The sequence below is a fragment of the Chinchilla lanigera genome, unplaced genomic scaffold (assembly GCF_000276665.1).
Source record: "Chinchilla lanigera isolate Chin_1 unplaced genomic scaffold, ChiLan1.0 scaffold00019, whole genome shotgun sequence".
Lineage (NCBI taxonomy): Eukaryota > Metazoa > Chordata > Mammalia > Rodentia > Chinchillidae > Chinchilla > Chinchilla lanigera.
Window position 1 is genome coordinate 25,639,327 of NW_004955420.1, and position 25,144 is coordinate 25,664,470.

General features: G+C 46.2%; 1 protein-coding gene across 5 annotated transcripts; it reads right to left on the reverse strand.

Moving 5' to 3' along the window:
* Positions 1-1,857: 1,857 nt before the first annotated feature.
* On the reverse strand, positions 1,858-25,087 carry Ccr2 (chemokine (C-C motif) receptor 2). Of its 5 annotated transcripts, XM_013513476.1 has the most exons (4): positions 24,775-25,087; positions 17,496-17,624; positions 6,648-6,755; positions 1,858-3,847 (listed from the first exon to the last, which is right to left on the reverse strand). In XM_013513476.1, the coding sequence occupies exons 1-4, from the start codon at positions 24,905-24,907 to the stop codon at positions 2,736-2,738; spliced, it is 1,482 nt and encodes a 493-aa protein (XP_013368930.1). In that variant the 5' UTR covers positions 24,908-25,087; the 3' UTR covers positions 1,858-2,735. The 5 variants fall into 5 exon arrangements, with proteins under 5 accessions (XP_013368930.1, XP_005383506.1, XP_005383507.1 ...); XM_005383449.2 differs by lacking the exon at positions 17,496-17,624 and having other exon boundaries at positions 24,775-25,085; XM_005383450.2 differs by lacking the exons at positions 17,496-17,624; positions 24,775-25,087 and adding an exon at positions 8,089-8,165.
* Positions 25,088-25,144: the final 57 nt, after the last annotated feature.

The following is a 25,144-nucleotide window of genomic DNA, read 5'->3' on the forward strand; positions in this document are numbered from 1 at the left end:
TGCAACTTGTCAGCTGTCAGGGAAGCTTAAACCATGAGCAAAAGCAAAAGAGGAAGGATGGATGTTGAGGCATTTCCTTGGCCACCTCGGGCTTCTCTACAAATGCCCAGCCCTCCTCAGAGGCTTTGGGCATTGCAGCCAGGGTGCTGACACCAGTGGACCACCTCAAGCCCCCTCTGCCACCAAACAGTCAGACACCTGTCCCTTGGGGTGCTGGTGTTCCCCCACCTCCTGTTTACTTACCTCAAACTGCTCCACCCAAGATTCTCCCCAGAAGCAGGGAGACCCCCAGGGTTCCCTTCTAGGAGTGGAGCCAGCAGCAACCTTCACAAAGCAGTTTCTCCAGGGGCCTCAAAGTCCTGCTGTGGCTATAATTGTTTTCTGGTGCAGGGCGATCACGAATGCAACCACTGTTCCTGCCTTCCTGAGTGCTGCACAGCGGCTATAAGTCTGTGCCCTGCCGTCCGTCAGCAGGTGGGGACGGGAGTGTAATGGGTAGGCACAGGCATTAGCAGCTACCTTTACTTCCTGACCCAGCGTGGCATGGGACAGAGCCCTGGGTGTTGTCATACGGACTCCACAATGGAGGCCAAGTGGCATGGCCCAATTTTACTTATAGAGCCAGCATACACCGTGTGTGTCAATCAGGCTTTGTGCTTCTTGAACAATCCCCCAAACTTGGGGACTCATGGTTGTGAGCAGGGACTTCCTGTTCCTGGGACCTGGGCTGGGCCCTTGCTTGGTTTCCCCTACCCCTTGTGTTCCGTGCTTCCCCAGGTGTGGGGCTGAGGGTGTGAGCAGGACCAACCCTTCGGTGGCTGAGAAGAGGCTCAGTATGGCCACACTCAGTCTCTCCTAGGATGAGGCTGATGTCGCCTGTGCTCCAATCCCTGTGGCCCAGCTGACCATGTACCAGGTTAGGGTTAGGCTCAGGGTTGGGGCCCCGTCGGGGCGGCCTGGCGAGCTGGCTGCAACTCACGCTTCAAAGTGAGTTGTGTGTCATGGCCCAGAGGAAGGTGCAAAATGCTGTGAACAGAACACAGCTGACCACACCACAGCAGAGGAGGTGATTGTCTTTTAATCTTTAAAAGGACGCAATTAGAGCATTCATTTATTTTCCAAAGCATCATTTAAAAAAAAAAAATATCTACATTTCACCATCAAAACACAATTGCATGCATTTGCTAGGTGACATTTTTCCCTGTCCCCATTTCTTCCTGAAAGCTTCTCCGACCAAGGGCAAAAAAGTCAAACCACAGAAACTTCCTGCTCCCATGAGGCCCCACTCTAGGTGCCCGCAGCTGCTGGTCTCCATCAGACTGGAAACGCACCAGGTAGCATGTGAGAACATCCCTAACCAGCGAGCTCCTCCAACTCTCTCCTTTACATGTTTCAAAGGGCTGATTGGGGCTGACTGGTTCAGGAGCTCCCACTGCCCATGAGCGGGGAGGACAACTAAAGCACAGAAACACTCTGATATGATTAAATCATGGCTCCTAATGACAGAGAAAAGATATTTGGGAACAAGTCCAAGAGGTTAAAAGCACCATGGAGATGGTGTCTGGGGTGTGTGTGCTGTGATCCCAATAATATTCCTGTTAGATGCTGTACAGATGCCTGGCCACTATGCCCACAGACCTCCGAGTTCCTGTCCATCCAGAGCCATTCCTGTCCCTTCTGGAGCATTCTGGAGCATTCTGGAGCATATAATGCACCCCACACTTTCCTGCTCAAACTCACAACTGTCTCTAGGGTACTATAGCACTTTCAGGTTTAGCATGATGGTAACTCTTAAAACAACACTTCCTCCTATTGGCTATTCACTGTTTGCAGCCTTAATTTTACCTTTCTTGTTTCTTTCTTCTTTTTTTTTTTTTAATGCCTGAGAATGCCTGGGAAACCTTTCTCCCCAGCATGTCTAGAATCTTGCTGGTCTAGGTTCGCCCAGCCTGGCAATGGAGGTGCCACGCTTTGCAGGTGAGATGTGTGACTTCCAAAGCAGTGGCCTCTGTCACTTGTGCCCTCAGGCTTCTGAGGACATACCCCAGGCCCGCAGGGATGGAGTGTCCCTTCCAGTGACCATGCAGGGGCTGAGGGAGGTGCAGTTTCCTTCACAGGTAAGCTACCTGGTTGTTATGGATGAACCATAATAAAGCAAAAATGTGCCATGTACTCACACATAAGAGACCATCAGATCCAACCAAAACTCCCCCAAAATGATTAAATTTGCAGTGGTTCCATGATTGGCAAAGACCTCCAAGTCAGGTAGAGGTGGGAGGTGGGGCCGAGGGCTGGGACCACTTCTTTGCTCACCACCATCTCCACTCAGGCCTGGCACTGTCCATCTCCCTCCTCCCCACATGCAGCCTGGACTCCGGGTCCCCTCATCTCTGTCCATCCCAGCCCTGTCCCATTCTGCACTCCCCTTTGGCTAATCAAAGATGGACAGAATCAGAGAACAAAGGGGGTGAAGTTTGGAAAAAGCATTAGCCCAAGGCAAGGAAGCATGGTATCTCAGAAACCAAGATGAGCTGGCTGGAGAGCCCAGGTCTCTACGATGGTTGTTCTGGAATATTCCCTTTCCATGAATGGAGACACAAGTCTATCTGGGCACAGTCCTGAGGCTCCTGGGCACCTCCATCCCATTTCCCTGGTCACCAATAAACCCTCGAGGGTTGTTCTCACGTACAGATGGCTGTCTCCTCCAGAGCATAGCAGGCCACCTGTGGCTCGAGTTAGAAGCCAGCTGAGACCTCCTGCTCCCCAGTGGATGGAGTGTAGGTAGAGCTCACGCGGTCTACTGTCTCCCGGTAGAAAACTGGGCACTGTCTGCAGAAGCGCTTGGCCACGTGCTTTCGGAAGAACACCGAGAGGTACCTGCGGAACTTCTCCCCCACGAAGGCGTAGATGACAGGGTTCACGCAGCAGTGTGTCATTGCCAGAGCCTCCGTCACCTGCATGGCCCGGTCTATCTGGCCTGTGTGGTTGCAGCTACTTAGCCCAAAGAACTTCTGAAAGGTGTCCAGGAGGATCACGATGTTGTAGGGAGTCCAGAAGAGGAAGTAGCCGATCATGATGGCGAAGATGAGTCTCACCGCCTTGTGCCTCTTCTTCTCATTCCGGCACCGCAGCAGGGTCTGCAGGATGCCCGAGTAGCAGATGATCATGACCAGCAGTGGCAACACCAGCCCCAAGAAGACCATCTTTAGTGTCTGGAAATTCTTCCATATGGTTGGAAAATGAGGGCCGCAGCTGTAAATGCCACTGGACTCTTCCAGTCGTGTGAAGATGATTCCAGGGAGAGAAGCAAACAGAGCCACCACCCAAGTGACCCCGCTGGTCACCATCCCGAAGCTGACTGTCCTGGCTTTCAGAGCAAACACGGCATGGACAATGGCCAGGTACCTATCGATGGTCAGGAGGATGATGAAGAAGACCTCTCCAAAATAGCCGATCTGATAGAGCCCTGCTAACAATTTGCACACCGCACCTCCAAAGATCCAGTTGTGGGCAGCAGCATAGTGAGCCCAGAACGGGAGCGTGAGGAGGAGGAGCAGGTCGGAGATGGCCAGGTTGAGCAGGTAGATGTCGGTCATGCTCTTCAGCCGTTTGCAGGTGATCAGGATGAGGATGACCAGGATGTTGCCCACAGAACCAAAGATGAACACCAGCGCATAGAGCGGGGGCAGGAGCTGGGATGCCATGTGCCACACGTCGGTTTTTCTGCAGGGTGATCCCATGTCATAGTCATAGATGGTAGTGGCTTCTTCCGTTCTTAGAAATGAGAAAGAAGGCATGTCGTCGATAAGCTGGGATAACGGGTCGTTGTCTTCCATTTCCATCTGTTCTGGAAATAGAGAATGGAATGATGGACACACAACCTAAATGCCTCACCTGAACCCCGACCTGAATCAGCTGCTCCACGCATTCAGCCTCGGCTCTCTCTCTATAGAGTCTCCCAAAATCATCACTTCCTGTCATTCCTCTGGGCAGGTACCAGTCGTCCACCCAACAGCCATTTAGTGGCCTGCCCTGTCTTCCCTAGGGAGCATGATTCTCATCACCAGGCTAACACGCCTGGGTATTTGTGTTCTTGGCTTTTTTTGTGGGCGGTGGACAGCTTGTCAGGGCCCCTGCACAAGCATGTGTGCTTTGTGTCTGCTAGGGGACTTCCAGGAAGGCTCTTCCCGCAGAAGCCCTGCCTGGCCCTCCTACTCTTGCAGCTTGGTTCACATGGGCTTGGTGCTTGGGAGCATGGACTAAAGATCCAGAGGACCCGACAGAAGCGCACACAGTCTCAGCAGTGCAGGCTCCCAAGCTCCCCCTTGGGCTGCCCATTGCCTGACTTATTAGTTGAGAAAACTGAGCCGTTGTGAATTGCATTTCCTGTTCCTTGCAGCCCCAGGCATTCTGAGAGCCCCCTCGGCTTTCCTCCTCCATCGTCTGGCCCAGACTGTGCTTGCCAAGGCTGCAGGCACTACGCGGGGTTCAAACACCTTTCTTCGCCTCTACGCAGCCCTCCCTGAGCAGTCACTCTTTTGCTAACTTCTTCCATTTAGAGCCCGTTGGTTTGTAGGAGGAAGTACCCATCCGACCACTTCTTATTAACGCCGTTCTTTGGCATCTCCTCCTCTGCCTGCGGCATAACAGTGCCCAGGCACCTCCCGTGGCTGTCACCTCTGTTATCTTTGCCTCTTTCTTCTCACTCCAGAACTCCTCCAGAGTCATGACAGCTCTCAGGGCCTGTCTCCCCTGCTCACTAGGGCTACCCGGAGCTCTGTCTTCAGGTTCCACCTTTCTCCTCACCTCAGAGTTGCACCTGTGTCTCTCCCTGTGGATTTATTCCTGATTCATTATCCATACTCTGTTCTAGGCCCTGAAGAGAGCAGTGAGCAAGGAGAGCGCCCTGCAGGGGCCCACTTGGACCCCTACCTGCCCCAACAAAGCACCCTCTTATCTTAGCTATTGCCGCTGAACTGCCCTTCCTGAGGAGCAAGCTCAGGCATTTCCCTGATCCCTTTCTCTTTAGGAAATGAGGGGCCAGAGCTGGGAGCGAGACTCGAGTCTGAATCCTGCCTCCACATCAAGCTGTGTAACCCAAGGCCAACGAACTCCTCTGACCTTCTGCTCCTTTCTGCATAAAACAGCTCTGCTGAGTTACTGCCAAGACCAACCAGGAGAAGGCTCAGTCTGGCACCTGGGGCAGGAGGCTGCTCCGTACAGTTATTCTGTCACACGAGTCCCACCCCGTAAACACCCCTCCACTTTGTCCCTCCGCACTCATCAGCTGCCGGCACCTCCTCATCAGCCTGAAGCCTCCCTCAGCCCCCGTGGCTTGTGTGTGTGGCAGGATCCCAGAGACAATGACCAGCTGCTCAACAATGACCACTGTGGTGTTTCTCGGCTCACCTGTCAGTGTCATCTCTAATCACTTCTCAGAACCCCAATCCTGTGCTTCACCTGCAGCCACCTGCTCTCCTTTCCCCATTCCACCATTCATGCTTTGGTGGTTTGCATGCACTTGTCTCTCTGCCTAAAATGGCCAGTGAGCTCCTATTCATCCTTCAACACCTCCTGCTCGGATTTCCCTTCTCAGAGAAGTGACAACTAATCTGAATTCTCTGTCAAATCGCTCTTATCTCCTAACCTCTCCTGCCTCTCTTGTTATCTTTACACACTGTGGCCCCTCTAGGTCAAGGTCTGGGTCGTATTTCGCACCAGCTCTTATGATTTCACAGAGCTAAAAAATGCTCACCAAATGAGTGTGCAACTCTTTATAATAACAATCATGCAGCACCTAACATCAATAGGGCTTGGCTGTTATCTTAACAACATATCCCCCCACCCCGGCAGTGACTATGCACTTGTTTTTATTGGTCATGCAGGTTTATCCTTCCATCTCTCTGTTGATCAACACATTTCACAGGTCTTGCACCTCACCGGGCTCGACTGATGCAAAGCAGAAACTAAATACAGCCTCGGAAGGAGAAAACTGCAGCCGCCCACAGCCTGCCAACTGTGAGCATTCCTTGAGAGCCGCTGGAGCTCCAGGTGCGACATCAGACACCGTGCATGCATGAGCTCCCGTCACCCCAGTCCCCAGCAGCTGGCAGCCAGTACCTGTGCAGCAGGCAGCCAGCAAAGTGCCCAACACCGCTAGTCCAGGTGCTGCAGGCGTTAGGCTGCAGCACCAACCCTGAGAAGACGCTGCCTCCGAGAGAGCAGGCCTCTTACTCCGCCTCTGCCGACATCCTGGGTAGAGGTGTGGGCGCATTTTGGGTAAGGGCATGCACTGCCCGCCCACGTGGGCCAGGGGGCATAGATTTGAAGGCAGAGGGTTCCTGCTGCTCCTAGCCCCTGCCCGCTTGAGGAGGCAGAGTGAGCCCGGTGACTGAGCAGAGTGGCTGTCCCTGAAGCCACTGGTGCCCACTTTCTCCTGTCACCTCAGCCCCAGGGAAGGTTGCACCCTGCCACACCCTGTTCCACCCATCCACACTGTCACCAGGGTCTTCCCCACAGCTCGGGGTGCACCTGATACCTTCCCCGCCTGCCTTGTCTGGTTCCTTCCCTCAGGGTCAGGCCGTGTGCCTGCAGCTCAGCTTGGCTTCCCGAATCCCTAAAGTCATGGCCAAAGCACAGGCACTCACCCCAGGTGGTTTCTTCCAGGTGGCCCTGCTGTGTCAAGCCTCTTGGTGACAGAACCAGGCAGATCTGGAGATAGACACTTGGTGTGCAGAAGTAGGAAATCAAGGTTTCTGCAGAGAGAGAAGGCGGAGATATAAGGGTGAGTGATGGTAAAGATCTGAAAAAAAAATCACCAAGATGTAGTTCTTCTTTCTCCAGCCAGGAGCGTGGTGCACTGGGTTAAGGTCTCCAGAGAGGATTCATTTTGAAATCTTGCTTGTGCAACCCTGAGCGTGAGTCAAGTGCTCCCCGCATCTGCTCCTGTGTCTAACGACACTGGGCTTCCTTCGCCGAGTCTGTATTTGGGCTCTTCCACTACCTGCTCTCCTCTCCGTGATGATTTGCATGACACACACTCAAGAGAACTGATGGATTTCCAGGGGAGACACCCAGTGCAGGTGCAGGAAATAGGATGTGGTCTTGCTGGCACTGTGTCTTCTGGTTTTGGTGCTGGTGTGAACCTGAGACCAGGTTTGCAAGTTTATTCAGATAAAACTTCCCAGTGGAAGGGAGCGCTAAGTGGTTTTGGTGTCAGGGGTGTCCTTGGTTACTACAGGTCCCACTCCTCTGAATGGAGTTTTGTGAAAAGAAAACAAAACTTGACCATGTAGGCCCCACGCTCAGGAGCAGCCTTACAATTCTGCAGACTTAGAGCCAGGCCCTGGGACTTTTCTGGAATTCAGCAGAGTGTGAGGCCAGGATCTTGCTAGGGCCTTAGCACATTCCTGAGCTTCAGCTCTGCCAACTACAAAGTATGAATCACAAGCTCTCTGGGGCCTTAAATGGATATGAGGTTTAAATGGATATGAAGTGACTAGCACAGCACCTGGTGGTGAATAGAGTCCACCACCCTGGCCAGAGGCTGAGGGCATGGCCAATGTTGGCCACGTTAGAGCTCGCAGCAGCAGAGAGACTGCGGGTGGCCACTCGGCCTTTCCAGATCTGAGTATGCAGTTACTAAGGATCCTGCAGGAGCTCAGTGCCTGTGTCCCTTATGAGGGCCTCATGGGTTCTCTGGAAGCACCCGCTTTCTTTCCAGGTGTGGTGGTGCATACCTGTAATCCCAGCAGTTGGGAGGTGGAGGCAGGAGGATCACTGCAAGTTCGAGGTCAGCTTGGACAACATAGTAAGTTCAAGGCCAGCCTGAGCTACACACTGAGACTCTGTCTCAAAACAAAACAGCAAAACAAAACAAAAAACAAAAAGCTGCTTCCTCTGCTTGTCCAGGAGCAGCATGCCCTGCTGTGTTCTAAACCTCCTGACCCAGGATCTTGAAAGCAGCTCCTTTGACTCAACCTGAGAATGGGATATTTCCATCTGCACGCTAAAGTGCACTGGCTGCAGCCCTGTCATCTTGTCAATGAGGAGAGGGGTAGGCAGGAGAGAGCAGGATTCTCATCATACCTGGCACTGGAGCACACTTGGGGAGATTCCAAAAAGACCGCATCAGGATGAAAGTGTTGCCAGGGGTGGTGGTGCACACCTATAATTCCAGCACTTGGGAGGCTGAGGTAGGAGGATCACTGCAAGTCTGAGGCCAGCCTCATCTATATAATGAGTTCAAGGCCAGCCTGTACTACATAGAAATAGTCTGTCTCAAAAAACAACAACAAAAGCGCTTACAGAAGGGCAAGCAGGTTGTGGAAGCAATAAGGGTGCTGAGGGGTCCAGAGATGAGCAGCAGTGAGATTTGTTCCTCTATGCTTTGTGGAAGTCCAGAACACGCCACCCCAAAATAGGGCTCTTTGTCTTAATCATTGTGGAGCCGAAGGCAATACAGAAAAGGCTGGTGCAGGAAAACTCCCTGCCTTCCCTCTGTCTGTTGAAGACAGGACATAAATCTTATGATGGTGAAAGGTCCTTCTCACCTTCTGTTCTGCCAGGAAGAACAAAAGTCAACCCTGAGGACAACTTTAGATCCTATCTCCCTGGAAGCGGCATCAGAAGCTTCTAGGCCCCTGGAGACCAAAATACCTTTTCCTCTGTCTGGTTACTTCTCTAAAAGTGTAGTGCTTTTTGTTGAACAAACTGTGTAAGCTAGAATCCAAGGCACCGATCTGAGACCTGCGCAGTCCCTGGATCTATCCTAGCTGTATATGAAGCAGATCTGCTCATGTACTTCCTTTTCTCCTCTTGTCACCCTGTCTTCTGTTCCTGGGGTCTGTTCCAACTAAGAACTTCTCAGAGTTGTGAAAAAAGTATTTTTCAGTCTTATAGCTTCAAAGGTCAAGAGGTTAATCAATCTCCCCTGAGCTGACATGGGAGGATGCCACTGATCCAGCTCTCTGACTGCCAGCAGGGACCCTCTAAGGCTAAACGCAGCAGGAAGAGAAGGCAGAAGTGTCCTGGGGCCCAGAGAGGATCTGAGGGATCCAACCACACAACCATCAAGTCAAACTGATCCTTATTCTTGCTGCTTCCCTTTCACCTGATCACACAGAGACTCAGGAAAGTGGGATCCTGGAGCAGCACATCTTAGAATTCTTGTGTGCACTGGAAGAGAGCTGGGAAAGGCGCTCCTGCGTGACCTTGAAAACTGTGTTCTCCTGTCAGCATTCAGCTCATGGTTTCTGGGCTTCCCGGGCTGGGAGGTGAGTGCTGTGCGGCCTTCTGCGTCGTCTTGAGGGAAGGTATGCCACCACGCACATTGGTCTGGGGGCCTCTGCTACTAAGCAGGTATGGCTGTCATCACCTCAAGGGGGCCGGGGACTGGGATGAGCAGTAGCTCTGCTCTTCTGCAAAGCAACAAAATGAACATAGTTCACGCTCCCCGGGTACAAGAAGAAGAACCAGCTGGCAGTGGTAGGCGACGTTTGAGACCTGGCTGACTGTCACTCTGAAGGTCAGCAGCTGAGTTGGGGGTTAAACCATTCAAGCTAGAAGTGGAGTTTGTCCTGAGAACAGCTTCCTCCACAGATGGCAGCACTCAGCCGGATGGCTGGAGGGACTGGTGTGGGACAAGAAGATGCAGGGTCACAGCAGTCCGAAGGCACAGCTGACACCCAAGCTCCCTTGTTGCTCGGTGTGGGTTTGTCAGTTGGTGCCTTAGGAAGGTAGAGAGATTCTTGCCTCTTGCCATCATCGATGCTTTTGGTTCCTTGTGGTTTCTCTGGTTTTCGTGCTTCCTGTGACCTACTAAAATAGACCAGCGAGTTCTAGGATTTTACACCTTCAGTTTTGGTTAAACATGATCTGGACGAAAATGGTACCATAGAAAAAAGCAGTTCTGTATTTCTACTTGGTCTGGTCATGTCTTCAGAATAACAAAAACCAGACTATTTCCACTGCTTTTGTACTGCGTGACCAAGTGCCAGGAATCACAAGGAAGACCAGCAACTGCACGTGATTCTCAGAAAGAAGGCGTCCGGCAGTAGAGGTCACACATGCATCTCTCCCCCTTCTTCAAAATTCACCACAGTGTCCAGATGAGCCAAGAATATACAAGACCGTGCTTAAACACAGACATTACAAGGTGGTCAGACTGGTCACTAGGGTCTTTATTAACTTAGCAGGTCAGATGCTTTCATAACTGGGTGAAATAAACTTCAGGGAGAACAGGTGAAGTCAGGAATGTTGCCACGTACACTTGATATAAAGCTCTCTCAGGGTGCTTAAGAGCTTGATCTGAACTCTGTATTAGGGAGATGATCCTGTGTTCTGCTGTGGTCCCCATGCTTTGTGATAGATGCCTCAGAGGAGACCTGTTCCAGGAAGGAAGCAGTAATGGGGACAGAGTCCATGTAATTCATTTATGGATGCCTCTGGGACATGACCTTCCAGGCTGGAAGGAGAGGCCACCCCTCACTTAAGGGCTGTGTCCCAGCCTGAGGCTTGATGAGTCACCGAGAGGGCCCCAGGATGAGGTTTTGAGCACACGGAGCGGCTTCCGAGGTGCCCCAGGGAGGGGCATGATGCTCTAGCAAGCAACAGGTAACCCCAATTGTGCTCTGAAGAAAGCCACAGAGCAGCACCAGGCAGAGACTCTGATCAGTGGACAATGCTGGCCCCACTCTGGGTGGGCGGCAGGCCATAGGGATGGCAAGACGGACCTTGGCTGGCATGACAGATTGGGTTGTGGCCAAAGGATGATGGCTTTGCAGGAAGCCTGGATACTTGGAAGTGGGGGATACAGGAACATGGAGGATGGAGGGCAAGGTATTCACTGTGCAGCTCAGACATATGGGACACTTGTGGAAAGAATGCATGTTGAAAGCAAAATTTGATTCCTTACAAGATCAACAAACAGATAAACCTATTAAGGAAGAAAAGAGGAAAGATACAAATATCTAAAATCTGGTGCAAGGGGGGCCACTGGTGCCAACTCTACAGAAATAAAAAAGATGATAAGAAAATATTGTAAGTAATTATACATCAAAAATTAGATAAGCTAAAGGAAATGAACAAACTCTTCCAGAACAAATAGAAATAGAGAATCGGAAAATATCTGTAAAAAACAAAGAGATTATATCAGTAAAGTAAAATCTCTCCAAAACAACAGCAAAAAGCCTGTGCCGGATGGCTCCACTGGTAAGTTCTCTAAACATTTAAAGAAAAATTAACTCAAGTCCTTCTCAATTCTTTCCCATAAAATGGAAGAGGAGAGAAAATTTCCTTACTTATCCTTTGAAGCCCAGTATTACTGTGGTAGAAAAGCAGATAAAGACATCACAAAAAACAAGCCCAATATCCTTAGGAATAGACATGTCAAAACTCTCAGCAGGAAGCGTGTTTCAGCACCTTAAAGTGTCATGAATATATCAAGAGGACTTATGGGGTCTTAGTGTATGTTTATGGGAATGGTGGGACAAGCTTTGAAGGAAAGTTAAAACTACATGGTTTGTATTGCTTTCATTCAATTATGCTGAACAGCTTAAATCTAGGCTCTGGTTTTTGCTGTTTAACTCAGGCTGCCTGTTGTGTGATCACCTTGCCCTGATCAACTCAGCACCCGATCATTTGGAAACACCCTTTCTCTGTCTGAAGTTCAGTGTTAGCATTGAATCTTGGGCAAGTGTCTCCTGCCCTCTTCGAATTCTCTTGGCTTTTTTTATTCCTTGGTCCATTTGTCAGTTTTATTGCTTCATTCCTGTCCCTCAGAGTATCCTGTCAAGCCACAGGGAATTAGGAGAAAGTGTTGGATGATAGCCTAGCTACATCTCTTGTGGGTTGTAATGATTAGATTCTGGCTTTGCCCAAATGGTGGGCACGCTTTAATAGCAACCAAAATATTGCAAAATTTAGATAGGAAAAAAATGGCCTACAAAGATATATATTGGGTTACTAATGCTTAGTTATTGTGAGCTGATCAGGTCCACAATCTCCCAAAAGAGTGGATGGTGAAGGCTTAAATAAATGAGGCAACTGAAATGATTTTAGGGCTCCAGGAGGGTCCAACCCTCTCACAGAGTTCAAGATTCTCTGGGTTAAGACCCAGCCTTTCCTGGGCAGTCCATATTTACTTGGTTTTCAAACAAAGGAGGGGGATACTGAAGAAAATGCAGGAATCTGGGCGGGACTTGGGAATCCCTCTATGGACTTTTCCAGGTAATACATTATGTTAATTTAGGAGAAGGATGTTATCTCCAGGAAGACCTTTACCACAGGAGTGAGATGTCTGCAGCTACAGTCTCCTTTAGTTAATTGGGGTTGGAGCCAAATGTCCTCAGCTGTGGCCTTATCTTGTCCTTTGAGGCATCACAGCTTCAAAGACCAATACAGGCCTCAGCAGTGACCAGTAACTCACAGAGGCTCATTTACTGTGAGTCTGCTGTCCATCTTTAGACAAGGTGCCTAAGCTTCGGACAACTCACAAGTAAACATGAAAAGCCAATTGGTTAATATTAAATCATTCTTAGAGCTGCTTCATAGTGGTCTCCATCAGATATAGTAACTGAACAATCAGCTAGAAATAAAGAGTGAGAGGGAAGGATTAATAGCAATTTTACCTCATACAATTTGATTTTAAGAAAAACATGAATGTCTTAGTAAATGAAGCTAATGTTTCTTCTAGATCTCAGAACTCAAGCCATATTTATGGATCTGTAATTCAGCTTCTGTTTGATTTAAATGGGCTTATTGGGCTAACCTGGAAAACTGTCATTTTTACTATTTTCTCAAGAAAAAATATTTTCCGATTTTTAAATATTTAATATTTCAATATTTAATATTGAAAGTTATGCAAATGGAAGCCACTCCTCCTGGCCACTTCAGTATTGAAAATTATTTAATGTTGAAAGTTATGCTGAAAGCTATTTAATGTTGAAAGTTACGCAAATGGCTGAAATCTTATTTGATCCGAATCAGGCAGATTCAAAAAAAGAGGATAGTTCAGAAGAGCTCCCGGGCCAGTTTGGAGACAGTTCAGAGTCTGAGGGTGTAGATGACATAGATAACATTAAAATTCTTCATTCAGAAGGCAGAAAAGGCAAGATTGAAATTTTGGATAGTACAGCAACTAAAAACAAGGAACAGTGAAATAAATGGTTTAAAAGGAAACAAGATATACATGCCTGCTAATTCAGTGAAAAAGAATGTGGTTCTGGGAGTTTCGCATTTCTGGTACCAGTGTAATGACCCTCCAGCTTCAGCTGCTCCCAACATTCATGAATCAAGCAGCACTCAGAATGGATGGGAGCTTCAAAGAGCTCCACTGCATAGCAAGGGTGGTGTGCTTATGGAGCTGAACACAGAAATCAGGTAGAGAAATAACTTGGTTAGTTATAGTGGAGCCTTTGCATAGCTGGACATGGTCTGATCTGTTGTGGGCCTGAGATCTGCTGAGGCTCAGCCATTTGTGTTTGGCCAAAACCCAGCTGTCTGTTACAAAAGTACATTCTATTTCAACTGTTAAAGATTTTTTTCTTTGTGAGTCAAGCTGTGTGCTGGGATTTACTTCTTTAAGTTTTGCCCAGTAGGTTGACTTTAGGTAGCAAAAAAATAGTTATTTCAAAGTCACTAGAAGATTTTGGATGTTTTGCTGCAAAGAAATGACAAATGTTGGAAGTGGTAGATATGCTAATTGTCTCATGACAATGTTTATAGGTGTCAGAACAACACATTGTACCCCGTAAATTTGTGTGGTTATGTGTCAGTGTAAGTAAATATCAGAAAAAATACACTCCTTAAACAAAAACAAAACAAAACAAATTGTTCCAGTGTAACTGGATACAAAAAAGTGAAGAGTGTGGGCCTCTTGCTCACATCATGTACGGTAGTTAGCCAGCTGGACCCATGACCTCAATATAAGAGCTAAGATGACACAACTTGTAGAAGAAAATACAGTGATCCCTCACCTGTTGCGGGAGTTGTTCCAGAGACCCCCATGATAGGTGAAAATCCGCCAAGGAGCACTACATTTATTTTATTATTTATATATATTTTAAGGCTTTATAAACCCTTCCCACACTCCTATGCACCTTCCCGGGGAGACCCTTCTTCCCAAAGCGTCGGCTGCCAGCTGGGGCGATGCCTGGGGATGCCTGGATGAATTGGCCTCTCCGCTCCAAGGGCAGGAGGGGAGGATGGGGCATGTGGGGATGGAGGGCAGGAGTGAGCTGGGGAGTGGGGCACACAAGACCCAGCTGAGCTGCAGCCACAGCCCAGCCAAGCCCAGCACCCGGCCCACACTGCTTGCCCCACCCACACTGCTTGCCCCACCCACATTGCTTGCCCCGCCCACACTGCTTGCCCCGCCCAGGCCAGTGTGTAGTGTGTAGTGCTGGCCCGGGGGTGGTGCCATGTGCCCTCCTCATCTATAAGCAGCACCCACCCAGTGCACATCCACTCATGAGGCCAAGAGGCTCTTCTGGGCTCGGGCTGGTAGGAGTGATGTGCTGCATTTCCATTGCGTACAGTACGGTATTCATCTGCTGATGAAATACATACTGTACAGTATATTATTTCAACTTAATTTTCTTTTAATATGTTTGAATTAGCATTTTTTATATTTTTTACAGTTTTAAATTTTTTAGGCAAAAATAATTAAAATCATAAATACTATATAAATACTTATATAATGCAAGATCCCATAATATAGGGAAAACTCTGTGATACAGAATTAGATACATATTTTTAAAAATCCATGATACAGTGAAGCTGCAATAAGTGAACTGAGATATAGCGAGGCATGACTGTATAAAGATAAACATTCAAAATCTTTGATTTAGCTATTAATCCTTAGCTATCATATCAAATACAGAAGCAACCAAAGGAAAAAAGTCAATAACTTACACATCAAAAATAAAAACAAGAGCAAGGTCCTAAGTTTGATTCCTGTTACCAAAAAATCCCACCCCAAAACAAACAAACAAAAAACCAAAATACAACCTATGAGCTTTGAGCTGGGGGTATATCTCAGTGGCACAAGTGCCTGCCTGGCAAGCACAAGGTCCCAAGTTTGAATTCTTAGTACCAAGGGAAAAAAAAAGATACAGAGATTTTACCTGGGAGGCAGGAGGATCAGTGGGAGTTTGACACCAGTCTGGGCTACAAAGTGAGATCAAAGCCAGCCTGAACTGCTGTCTCAAAAAGACAAAAAACAAACAAACAAACAAACAAACAAAAAACCCTTTTACTCGTCAAAGGACATTATCAATAAAGTGAAAAGGTAATCTACAGAATGAGAGAAAATATTTGCAAATCATATATCTGATAAAGTAATAATACCCAAAATATATAAAGAATGTCTACATCTCAACAACAAAGACAACTTGGTTTAGAAATAGGCAAAACACTTGGAAAATATTTCTCCAAAGAAGAATGACCAAGTTCATGATAAAAGTCCTCAGTGTCATTTGTCAGTTAGTCATTAGGGAAATGCAATCAAGCCCACAAGGACACACACTTTGCACTTGCTAGGGATGGGTGTATTGTTTGTAACAAAGAAAGATAACAAGCATCGACAAAGATCTGGAGAAACTGGGACTCTGTTGCTTTGCTGCTAATATAAAATGGTGGAACAGATGAGGAAAATAGTTTAGCAACCCCTAAAAAACCTCAACATAAAGCCAGGCGTGGTGGCGCATGCCTGTAATCCCAGCACTCGGGAGGCCGAGGCAGGAGGATTGTTGTAAGTTCGAGACCAGCCTGGGCTACAAAGTGAGCTCAAGGCCAGCCTGAGCTGCATAATGAGACCCTGTCTCAAAAAAGACAAACAAAACAAAACAAAACAAAACAAAACAAAAAAAACCCTCAACATAGAATTATTATACAACCCTGAGATTCTTGCATATCCCAAAGAACTTAAAATGAGTAATCAAATAGATAAGCAGGCTGTGGTCCGTGTGTGCAACTGCTGCAGTATTAAGAGTCTGGAGAGATGGGGAGAAACAGGAGGATTTGTTTATTTTAGTGTACACAAATTTAGCAGACTCAGGTCTAAAGGGCTGAGCCCTGAACAAAAGAAAAGCTCTCATTTTTATACATTTTTTGTCAAAGGGAGTTGGGGAAAAACTGGAAGGAGGGCAAGAGAAGTTATAGAAGTGAGTCACAGGCAGTCATTTACTCAGTGATAGTTTTATAATTTAGCCTTGAAAGAAGGCAGATTCTAGAATGACACAGGTCTCTGTAAGAACATGGTCGTCAACCTTATCAGTACCGAGCAGAGGTCGGTGGTTGCAGGGAGGAGGAATTCAAGGAGGAGCTACCCAAGGCGAGGAGGGGGGAAGAGCACAAAAGGAATGAAGCACTGCTACGTGCTGCTTTAAGCGAAGGAAGCCAGACATAGCCACAGGCCGTATCACTCGATTTGTATGGCATATCCAGCGCAGGTAAATCCGTAGCAGCAGCAGGACAGGCGGAGGTGATTGTGGGGTTGGGGAGTGGAGCCGGGGGAGAACCTGCTGAATGAATATGGGGCTTTTTTTCAGGGGGGGATGATAATATGTCAGAAGTAGATAGAGGTAGGTATTGCCCAATGTTGTGAATGAATTAAATGCCACCGAATTGCTTACTTTATGTTTTGGGGATCCACTTCAATTTAAAAAAGCACTTGTTAGCAAAAAAAAAAAAAAAAAAAAAAAAAAGCAAACACTAAGAAAATAAAAATAAAGTGGAACATAATCCTCCACAATTTTGTGACCTCAAACCAGCATTTATTCTTATCTTGGGTTATTTCCATCTGTTAAATTTTCCCTCTATCTGCAGGCTTGTTTTTGTGGTTAGTACTGTTTATGTGGCACTGCAGTCCTAGCCTATATATGCTTCTGAACTTCTTTGTGTTTCTACTAAGCAAGGCATGGGTTTCTCCATGCTGTAAAGTATTCTCAACCATACGTTTAGTGGCTACATGCCAGTCATGATTCTCAGCACCAGGATGGAAGGACATCATCTCAGACTTCTCTCTTACGTCTTGCTTCACTGCCAAGACAACTAGGAGTCATTGTTCACAAAGAGCTGTCATAGGGATCCAGTTTACTATCTGCGGCCCTGGAGAAAGTGTGACCATCTGAGAGCTCGTCATGATATGTCACCATGCTTTCCTCTTGACTTCTTAACTTGGCCAAGATTTAGCTGCCTTGAAAGTCAGGCTGACTGAGTATTTCATAGCATACTGACTGGCCCTTAGGGCTGTTCACTACACTGCCTCCCATGTTTGTTAACAGCTCCACAGCGACCTTCATTATTTAAAATTTAGGTCAGTAAGAAGGAGGGAGTTAATTTAAAACATGAACAAATGTGACTGGAAAAAAGGATATATGTATTTTCCTGTCAAATGTCGATGGAGAGCTTAAGGAGCTGGGGGTTCTGCTAATGAAACACAAAGATGCACAACATGGCAAGATGACATGCGGCAACTGCAGGAATGAGCTTACCAAGCAATGTGTGACGATGGCCCAGGGCTAGGCTTCTGTGCATGGAGAGCTCAGAGAGGAAGACGCTCCTGAAGGGAGTTTTCATGAAGCAAGAAAGAGCACTTGAGATGAGCCTGAGAGGGGTTAAATCTGGGGAGGGAAAGAGAGAGAGGAAACGGCGTGACAAAGACTCCTAAAGAAGAGAAGGTGGCATCACTGAGGAGGAGGCAAAAATGCTGGGTTGATGCATGAAGGTCGAAGAGGACCCTGGATGATTTGGTTGGAGTTTAAGGCAGTGGGGAGGAACAGAAAGTTTTTAAGGAATTGGTGCTTTGATCAGGCAAATGTTTACATTGGAGGGGAAGTGAAGATGTCGGGCAGTGTAGATGTCGGGCGGTGTAGATGTTGGGCGGTGTGGATGGTGGGTGGTGTGGATGGTAGGTATAGAAACTGTATAGAGGGGGCAGCAGACATTGTAATGCAACTGTGTTGAAGCTTCCAGAGAGCACGCAGCAGAAGGGAAAGGCAGACACAAGGCAGAGTGGACAGGGTTGTGTGTATGCTGCTGGTCAGCAGTGGCAGTGAGGTGTCAGACTCAGGAGTTTGGTTCTTGTTCATCTGTCATCAAGTTGTTCAGTCTTCCAGTGAGGCTGTCATGGGCTTGACTACTCAAGGGTCCGGAGACCGGCGGTAGCTGTGTGGCTTGGAACCTTGCTGAAAATGCAAATTCATGGGCCTCCCCCCAGCTGACAGGATCAGAAACTCTTGGGTGGAGTGCTCTGTTCCAAGAAGCTGTCCGGTTGATGATGCACACTGAGACTTCAAAAACATTGGTTTCGAGAAATAGAGTTTTCTGCAGTGAAAGGGCACTAGGTGTTTAATGCAGTGCATCGGGTAGGGACCCAGAGCTGTCCCTGGTGATCTGGATGACCAACTGCAATCCGCATGGCCTCCTTAGGCAGGCAGGTCCTGAAACCAGGCAGCCTACGTTCTGATCCCAGCTCTACTAGGCCCAGCCAGCGACCCTGCACAGCAGCTTTGCTTCTCTAAGGCTCAGCTTCCTACTTGCCACAGGACCATAAGGACTTAGAGAATGGAAGTGTTTGGTGTTATTTCTTCTTCTGCACAACTACACACATTCCCAGCATTCTCTGCTTCTAAGAATGCTCTGGCTGGACACCGTACTGACGCCGTTTTACCTGGGTGTGATCCACCTCGCTGTGGCTCTGTTGGCTTCCAAGGCAGGAGACTCAGTTGTAGTTTGGGCCCCTCTCTCTCCACACCTTCCGCCCAGCAGTCAGTTCCCTTTCTTAAACTTCGTCCTTGAACCCACAGAAAAGGGGATACCACCCATTCTCCAAAAAGGACAAAAGCTCTTTTGGTAAACTGTGAAGTGCAATTATTTATGATTCATATTATCACAATGAATAAAACATTATTCCTTGGATCAGTGGTTCTTACACCATAGTGCAGGAGAGTTCGTTGATGGGCTGGTTAGGACCAGACTGTGACCTCAGGGTTTCTGATTCCACAGGTCTCGGAAGTGGCTGGGAATGTGCACTTCTGATGAATTCTAGTCATGCTGCTGCTTGTGCTTCTACTCCGAAAGCTGCAGATTTAGATGTAAACCTGTTACTAAGCAAAGCGCCAGGGAGTGTTGCCAATTCAGTGCAAGGAATCCATCCCCCTGAAATAAGAGCCCAAGGAAAAGAGCCCAGGGCAGGCTTTGGAAAGAGACTTTTGCAGCCCAGTCTCTGACTGCAGTTAGCTTTCTGAGCTCAAGAGAAATCCAGAGCCCTGGCAGTCTGTGTTCCTCTTGGAGATGAAGGAAGGAACAAGGGGATTTAAAAAAAAAAATCCTTTTCATCTGTAACACATGTTGAGTGAAGAAATTACTCTACTCTTCACCAGTGCAGGCTGCTTGACTTCTCAATGGGAAAAGTGCAGAGAATTCTCTCTCTGGGAGCTTCTTCCCACTGCCCAGCCCCCTCTGCCCATTCTTGATGGTATAGATGGAAAGAGAGGGAAGATTCTGGACTTTCTTTGTAAACCAATTCAATTTCCATTCCTCTTTTTTTTGATAACTATAATTTTATCTTCCTCTTTTGGTTTCTTACTTGCTAGCCCTGTCTTCTCTGAAATGTTTCAGTTCCTGCTCATGTATTTTTAGACCAACTTTCTATCTTTCAACAGATGTGGCATAGTATAGAACTTTGGCACAGTTCTTTAGGGGCCAGGACCCCAGAGGGAGGGCTTCCTGCAGAGAGGCACAGATGGGCCCCAGACTCTTCCTTCATTCTCTCTCCAGGCATCTGGTTTGAGGTGCTAGATACTGGTATTGTGTATCATCTTGATTGAGTTTTCTTGGTGGTTTAGTTACTTGTCTCATTGCTGAGACCAAACACCCAGCATCCAAGTTAAGAGAGGAAATGTTCATTTAGCTCATAGTTTGTAGAGGTTTCAGTCCATAATTGGCTGGCTCCAAGGCAGGGTGGTGTGGTGGAAAGGTACCATAGAGGAGAACCAGTTCATGCAAGCAGGAGACAGAAAAAGCAAGCAAGAAACGGAGAAGACAAGCCTCTTTCTGTCCCGTATGTTGTATCCAAGCTACCGGGATTAGGGCAGTGCCAAACTAATCAGTGGACTGATTTAGTAATCACCCGCTCTTAATTCCATTGTGAGGCATTCTAGATTCTTCCACTCCTGAAAAAGCTCCAGCTATGACCGCATGAGGCTTTGGGGGGACATTTAAACCTAAACCATAATATTCAGGAAGTCTTTAATTGGAGTAAAGGAAAAGTCATTTCACTCAATAATGTCAGTGTTGACTAGGGTATTTCATTTCTCCTACACCTTGGTTCATTTTTCCATCTTTCTTTTGCCGTTTTAAGACCTGTGGAAAGTTAAAAGAATATGTGGCATGCCTACATGCGCAATATACCTGCCAGATGTTTGTCATCTCCTCTATTTCCTTTCTGATCTCTCAGCCATGTTGTTAATTAGGTTAGTGAAATAGTCTCCTCCTTCCAAACTTCTGAATTTCTTTAACTTAAACAGACAAGCTTAAACATAACATGGTTTCTCTTGCATGAGAAACTTAAAATGTAAATAAAGAGCAAAATAAAAGATAGGTAAAGGGAAATGGGCGGGGATAGATCATTTGCAAAAGGGAAGGGGACCAGGAGATGAAGGGTGGAGGGGAGAAAAGGGTCAAGATGTGTGAGGTCCATGAGCCAACTCCCCGTGAGGAATGTGATCTTATGTGCTGCAAACATGCACTAATAAAAATAAAAATTAAAAAAGAGAATATATTAAAACTTATTTCCTTTCATGAAGGACAGAAAGCTTTTCCTTTAAGATCAGGAATGAGACAAGAATGCCCACTGTCACTAGTAGTATTCAAAATAGCACTGGGAATACTGGCCAGGACAAGTAGGTGAGAACATGAAATAAAAGTTTCTGAAGCTAGAAGATCTCTGTTTGCAGATGACATACTCTTTTATATAGATGTCACAAAAGATAATTTAACAAAGTCGCTGGATGTGTAATCAGCACACAAGCATGAGCTGGCCTTTCCATATACTAACAATGCACAGTCCCAAAAGGAAACTTTAAAAAATCCAAAGTGTAATAGCACCAGAAAGAATAAACTTCATGGAGGAAGTAAAAGATTCAAAACTGTGAAAGTTGCTGGATAAAATGGAAGACACAAATAAATGGAAAGCCTCTTTGTTTTTGGGCTGGAAGACCTAGTGTTAAGATGTCAATTCTTCCCAAGCAATCTACAGATTCAGTGTCATCCATGTAGAATCCCAATAATATCTTTTTTGGGGCAGAAATAGGCAAGTCTCACCTAAAATTCATATGGAATCTCAAGGGACCTCGTCCAGTCAAAACAATCTTGTAAAAGAACATATTTGGAAGACTCTCAGTTCCTGATTTCAAGACTTCCTACAAAGTGGTGATAGAGTGGCCCGGGCATAAATGTGGACAAAGGGACCAATGGAGTAGATTTAGAATCTCCAAAGAAAATGAACCTTCACATGTATGGCAAAAGATTTCTCCCCTCTCCCTCTCTCTCCTCCCTCCCTCTCCCCTTTTCCTTTTCCATACTAGGGATCAAACTCGGGGTTGCTCTACCATTGTGCTACATCCTTAGCATCCCCCTGACTTAAGGTTTCTATTTTGAGACAGGTCTCACTAAGTTTCTCAAGCTGGCCTCAAACTTGCAATCCTCCTGCCTCAGCCTCTGGAGAAGCTGGGATTACAAGAGTGTGCCACTGTGCCTGGCTAAGATTTTCCTGGTGTTAGGGACACTGGGCAGCCATATTTTTAAAAAAATGAAATTCAACTCTTACTGTAAACCATATAGAGAAATTAACTCAAAAGGACCCAAGGTCTAAACATAACAGCTAAAATTACAAATCTCTTAGAAAAGAGCATAGGGGAAAGCTTTATGATACTGGAGCTGGCAGTGATTTCTTAGATATGACATCAAAAACAGGCCACAAATGAAAATAGACAAATTATACTTCATCAAAATGAAAACTTTTTGCACCAAAGGACACTATCAAAAGTGTGGAAAAGCAATTATGGAATGGAAGAAAACATTTGCAAACCATCTATCTGACAGGGGATTAATATCTAGCATATATAAAGACCTCCTACACTGCAACAACAACAGTAAGGAACAACTTGACTCAGAATGGGCAAAGGACTTGACCGGACATCTCTCCAAAGAAGAACATGACCAAAACTGCACATGAAAATGTGCTTATAACATCACTAATCATTGCAAATCAAAGCCTCCATGAGATACCACTTCACAATTTTGAAGATAGCTGTCTTGAAAGAAAGGGAAAAGGAGGAAGGAAAATGGAAGGAAGAAAATAATAAATGTTGGCAATGATGTGGAGAAATTGGAACCCTTATTCATTGCTGCAGCAGCTGTGGAAGACAGATGACAGTTTTTCAAAAAATTAAACATCAAATTACCATATGATCCCTATAACCTAAGGGTTAAAAGTAACACTCAAAAAGATGTTGGTACACCTGTCTTCATAGCGGTATTGTTCACAAGAGCCAAAAGATGGAAGCAACTCAATCTCTGTCCATAGATGAATGGAAATGGAAATTGTGTGCACAGACATTTCCAACTTAGCATGATGCAAAATCCTGGGCTAGTGATATGTGGCATGCCACTTTCTCTCTCATGCTGCTGAACAGAGGTCCCGAGTCAGCAATCCTGAGGGCGAATTCCTGGCACTATCTGGATACTGTGTTGTGAAGCCATGATGGTTGGTAGGTGAGTTGTCATAAATGTATTGCAGCTTACAATATTTTCAACTTATGATGGTTTATTTCAATGTAACCCATCAAGAGTCAAGAAGCATCCATACATTCAAGTATTACTCAGCCTTAAAAATAAAAGGAGTTCCGTCACATGCCCCAATATGAATGGACCTTAAGGGTGTCATGCTAAGTAAAAGAAACCAGTCACAAAATGTGCACTAGACAAATACTGTAAAATTCCACTTATTCACAGTGCTTAGGACAGCCATCCTCCAAATCTTTGGCATCATAGACTAGTTTTTTGGAAGACAGTTTTGCCACAGCTGGTGCAAGGGAGAGGAATGGCTTTGGGATTAGGTTTTCATAGGGAATGTACACTCTAGGTCCCTCACCTGTGCTGTTCATGGAAGGGTTTGAGTTCCTATAAGAATCTCATGCTGCTGGTCCAAAGGCAGGTGTAGCTAGGGCTTGGATGCAAGCCATGGGGGTGGCTGTACATACAGAGGAGGTTTTTCTCCCTTCCCACTGCTCATCTGCTGTGCCGCCTAGACCCATGTCTATCACCATGCGCTAAACTAAAGTCAAAATGGATCAAAGAGCTAAATATTAAAACAGAAATACTCAATCTGAAAGAGAAAGTAGGTAAAAATCTTGAAGACATAGGGGTAGGCAGAGACTTTATGAGCAAAACCGCAACTGCACAAGAAACACTTCAAAAAGAATCAACAACTGGGATCTTGTCTTATTAAAAAGTTTTTGCACATAAAAGAAATCATTAACAGAGTGAAAAAATAATCCACAGAATGGGAAAACACTTTAGCCAACTGTCTCTTAGACAAAGGGCTGATATCTAGAACACACAAAGAATTGAAAAAAATCAGACCACCCCTAAATTCAAAGACCCAATCTAAAAATGGGCACCTGAGATGAACATATACTTCTCAGATGAAGAAATACAAACAGCAAATAAATACATGAAAAAATGTCCAGCACAACACATTGGTCAACAGAGGGATGCAAATTAAAACAACACTGAGATTCCATTTCATCCCAGTAAGAATGGTTATCATCAAGAAATCAACCAATAACAAGTGCTGGAGGGGCTGTGGGGAAAAATGAATCCTTCTTCACTGCTGGTGGGAATGCAGATTGGTGCAACCACTAGGGATATCAGTGTGGAGATTCTTCAAAAAACTAGGATTAAAGGTCCCATTCAACCTAGCCATTCCCCTTCTGTGTATTTTCCCAGAAGAATTAAAAACATCATAGCACAGCAATATATGTGCACAGATGTTTATAGCAGCACAGTGTGTCATAGTTAAATGTTGTAAACAACCCAAATGCCATCAACTGAGGGATGGATAAAAAAAGGTGTGGTATTTTTATACAATGGAGTACTACTCAGCTATAAAGAATGATAAACTTGAGACATTTATAGGGAAATGGATTCAACCTGAGGCCATTCTCATAAGTGAAGCAAATCAGACTCACATGTGCAAACCCTGTATCATCTCCCTAGTGTAAGAACCCGAAAGAGTAAATAAGACCTAAAACATACAATAGATATTGGAAAGTGGGAAGAAACTGCTCAAAAGGAAAGAGAAACTGGAATGGGGGAAAGGAGAAAAGAAGGAAGGGAAAAGGGAAAAAAATACACAGATCTCTCTCTCTCTCTCTCTCTCCCTCTCTCTCTCTCTATATATATATATATATGTAGTTAAAATAATTATACTACTAATTGCTATTAGTCCATTGAAAAGAAAGTTCATGCCTATATTGTCTGAGCAATTTTCATGCCTATATCTTGTAATATGAGCAACTACTTTGATGGTAGCAATAGTCAATGTACTAACCACTGTTACTCTCCTACAATCTTGTTTTGAAATTTTATGCCATTGTTTTTAGTGTTTCTATTTCTTTTCTCTAAAGTCAAAAAAGTGAAAACAGTGGTTAAAATGGTCAATTTCAAGTCAGATATATTTCACCATAATAATAAAAAGTCACTCACCCGTGCTGGCGTCAACGTTCTGCCGAGTAACACACCACGCGCCTTCCCTCATTGCCTTTCTAGGAGGCAGGCCACACGGCGCGTGTCCAGAGCACAGGGCGCGAACCTCTGACTGTTCGCGAACGGCTCTCATCAGGCCAGGAATCAGCCCCAGTCAAGGAGCTTGGTGGAAATACAGGCGCTCAGGCCCCTTCGTAATCCCCACCCTGAAGGATGAGGTGTGGGATCGGCAGGCTACGTGGAAAACTCGGGAGGAGGAGGCGGGGAAGAGAGAAGGTTGGTGGCACGGGAGGGGCAGCGCAGACGAGTGTCAAGGAATCTGCCTTTCAAGATGTTTATTCAGGCGCAACGGGCAGTGTGAACCGGGGGT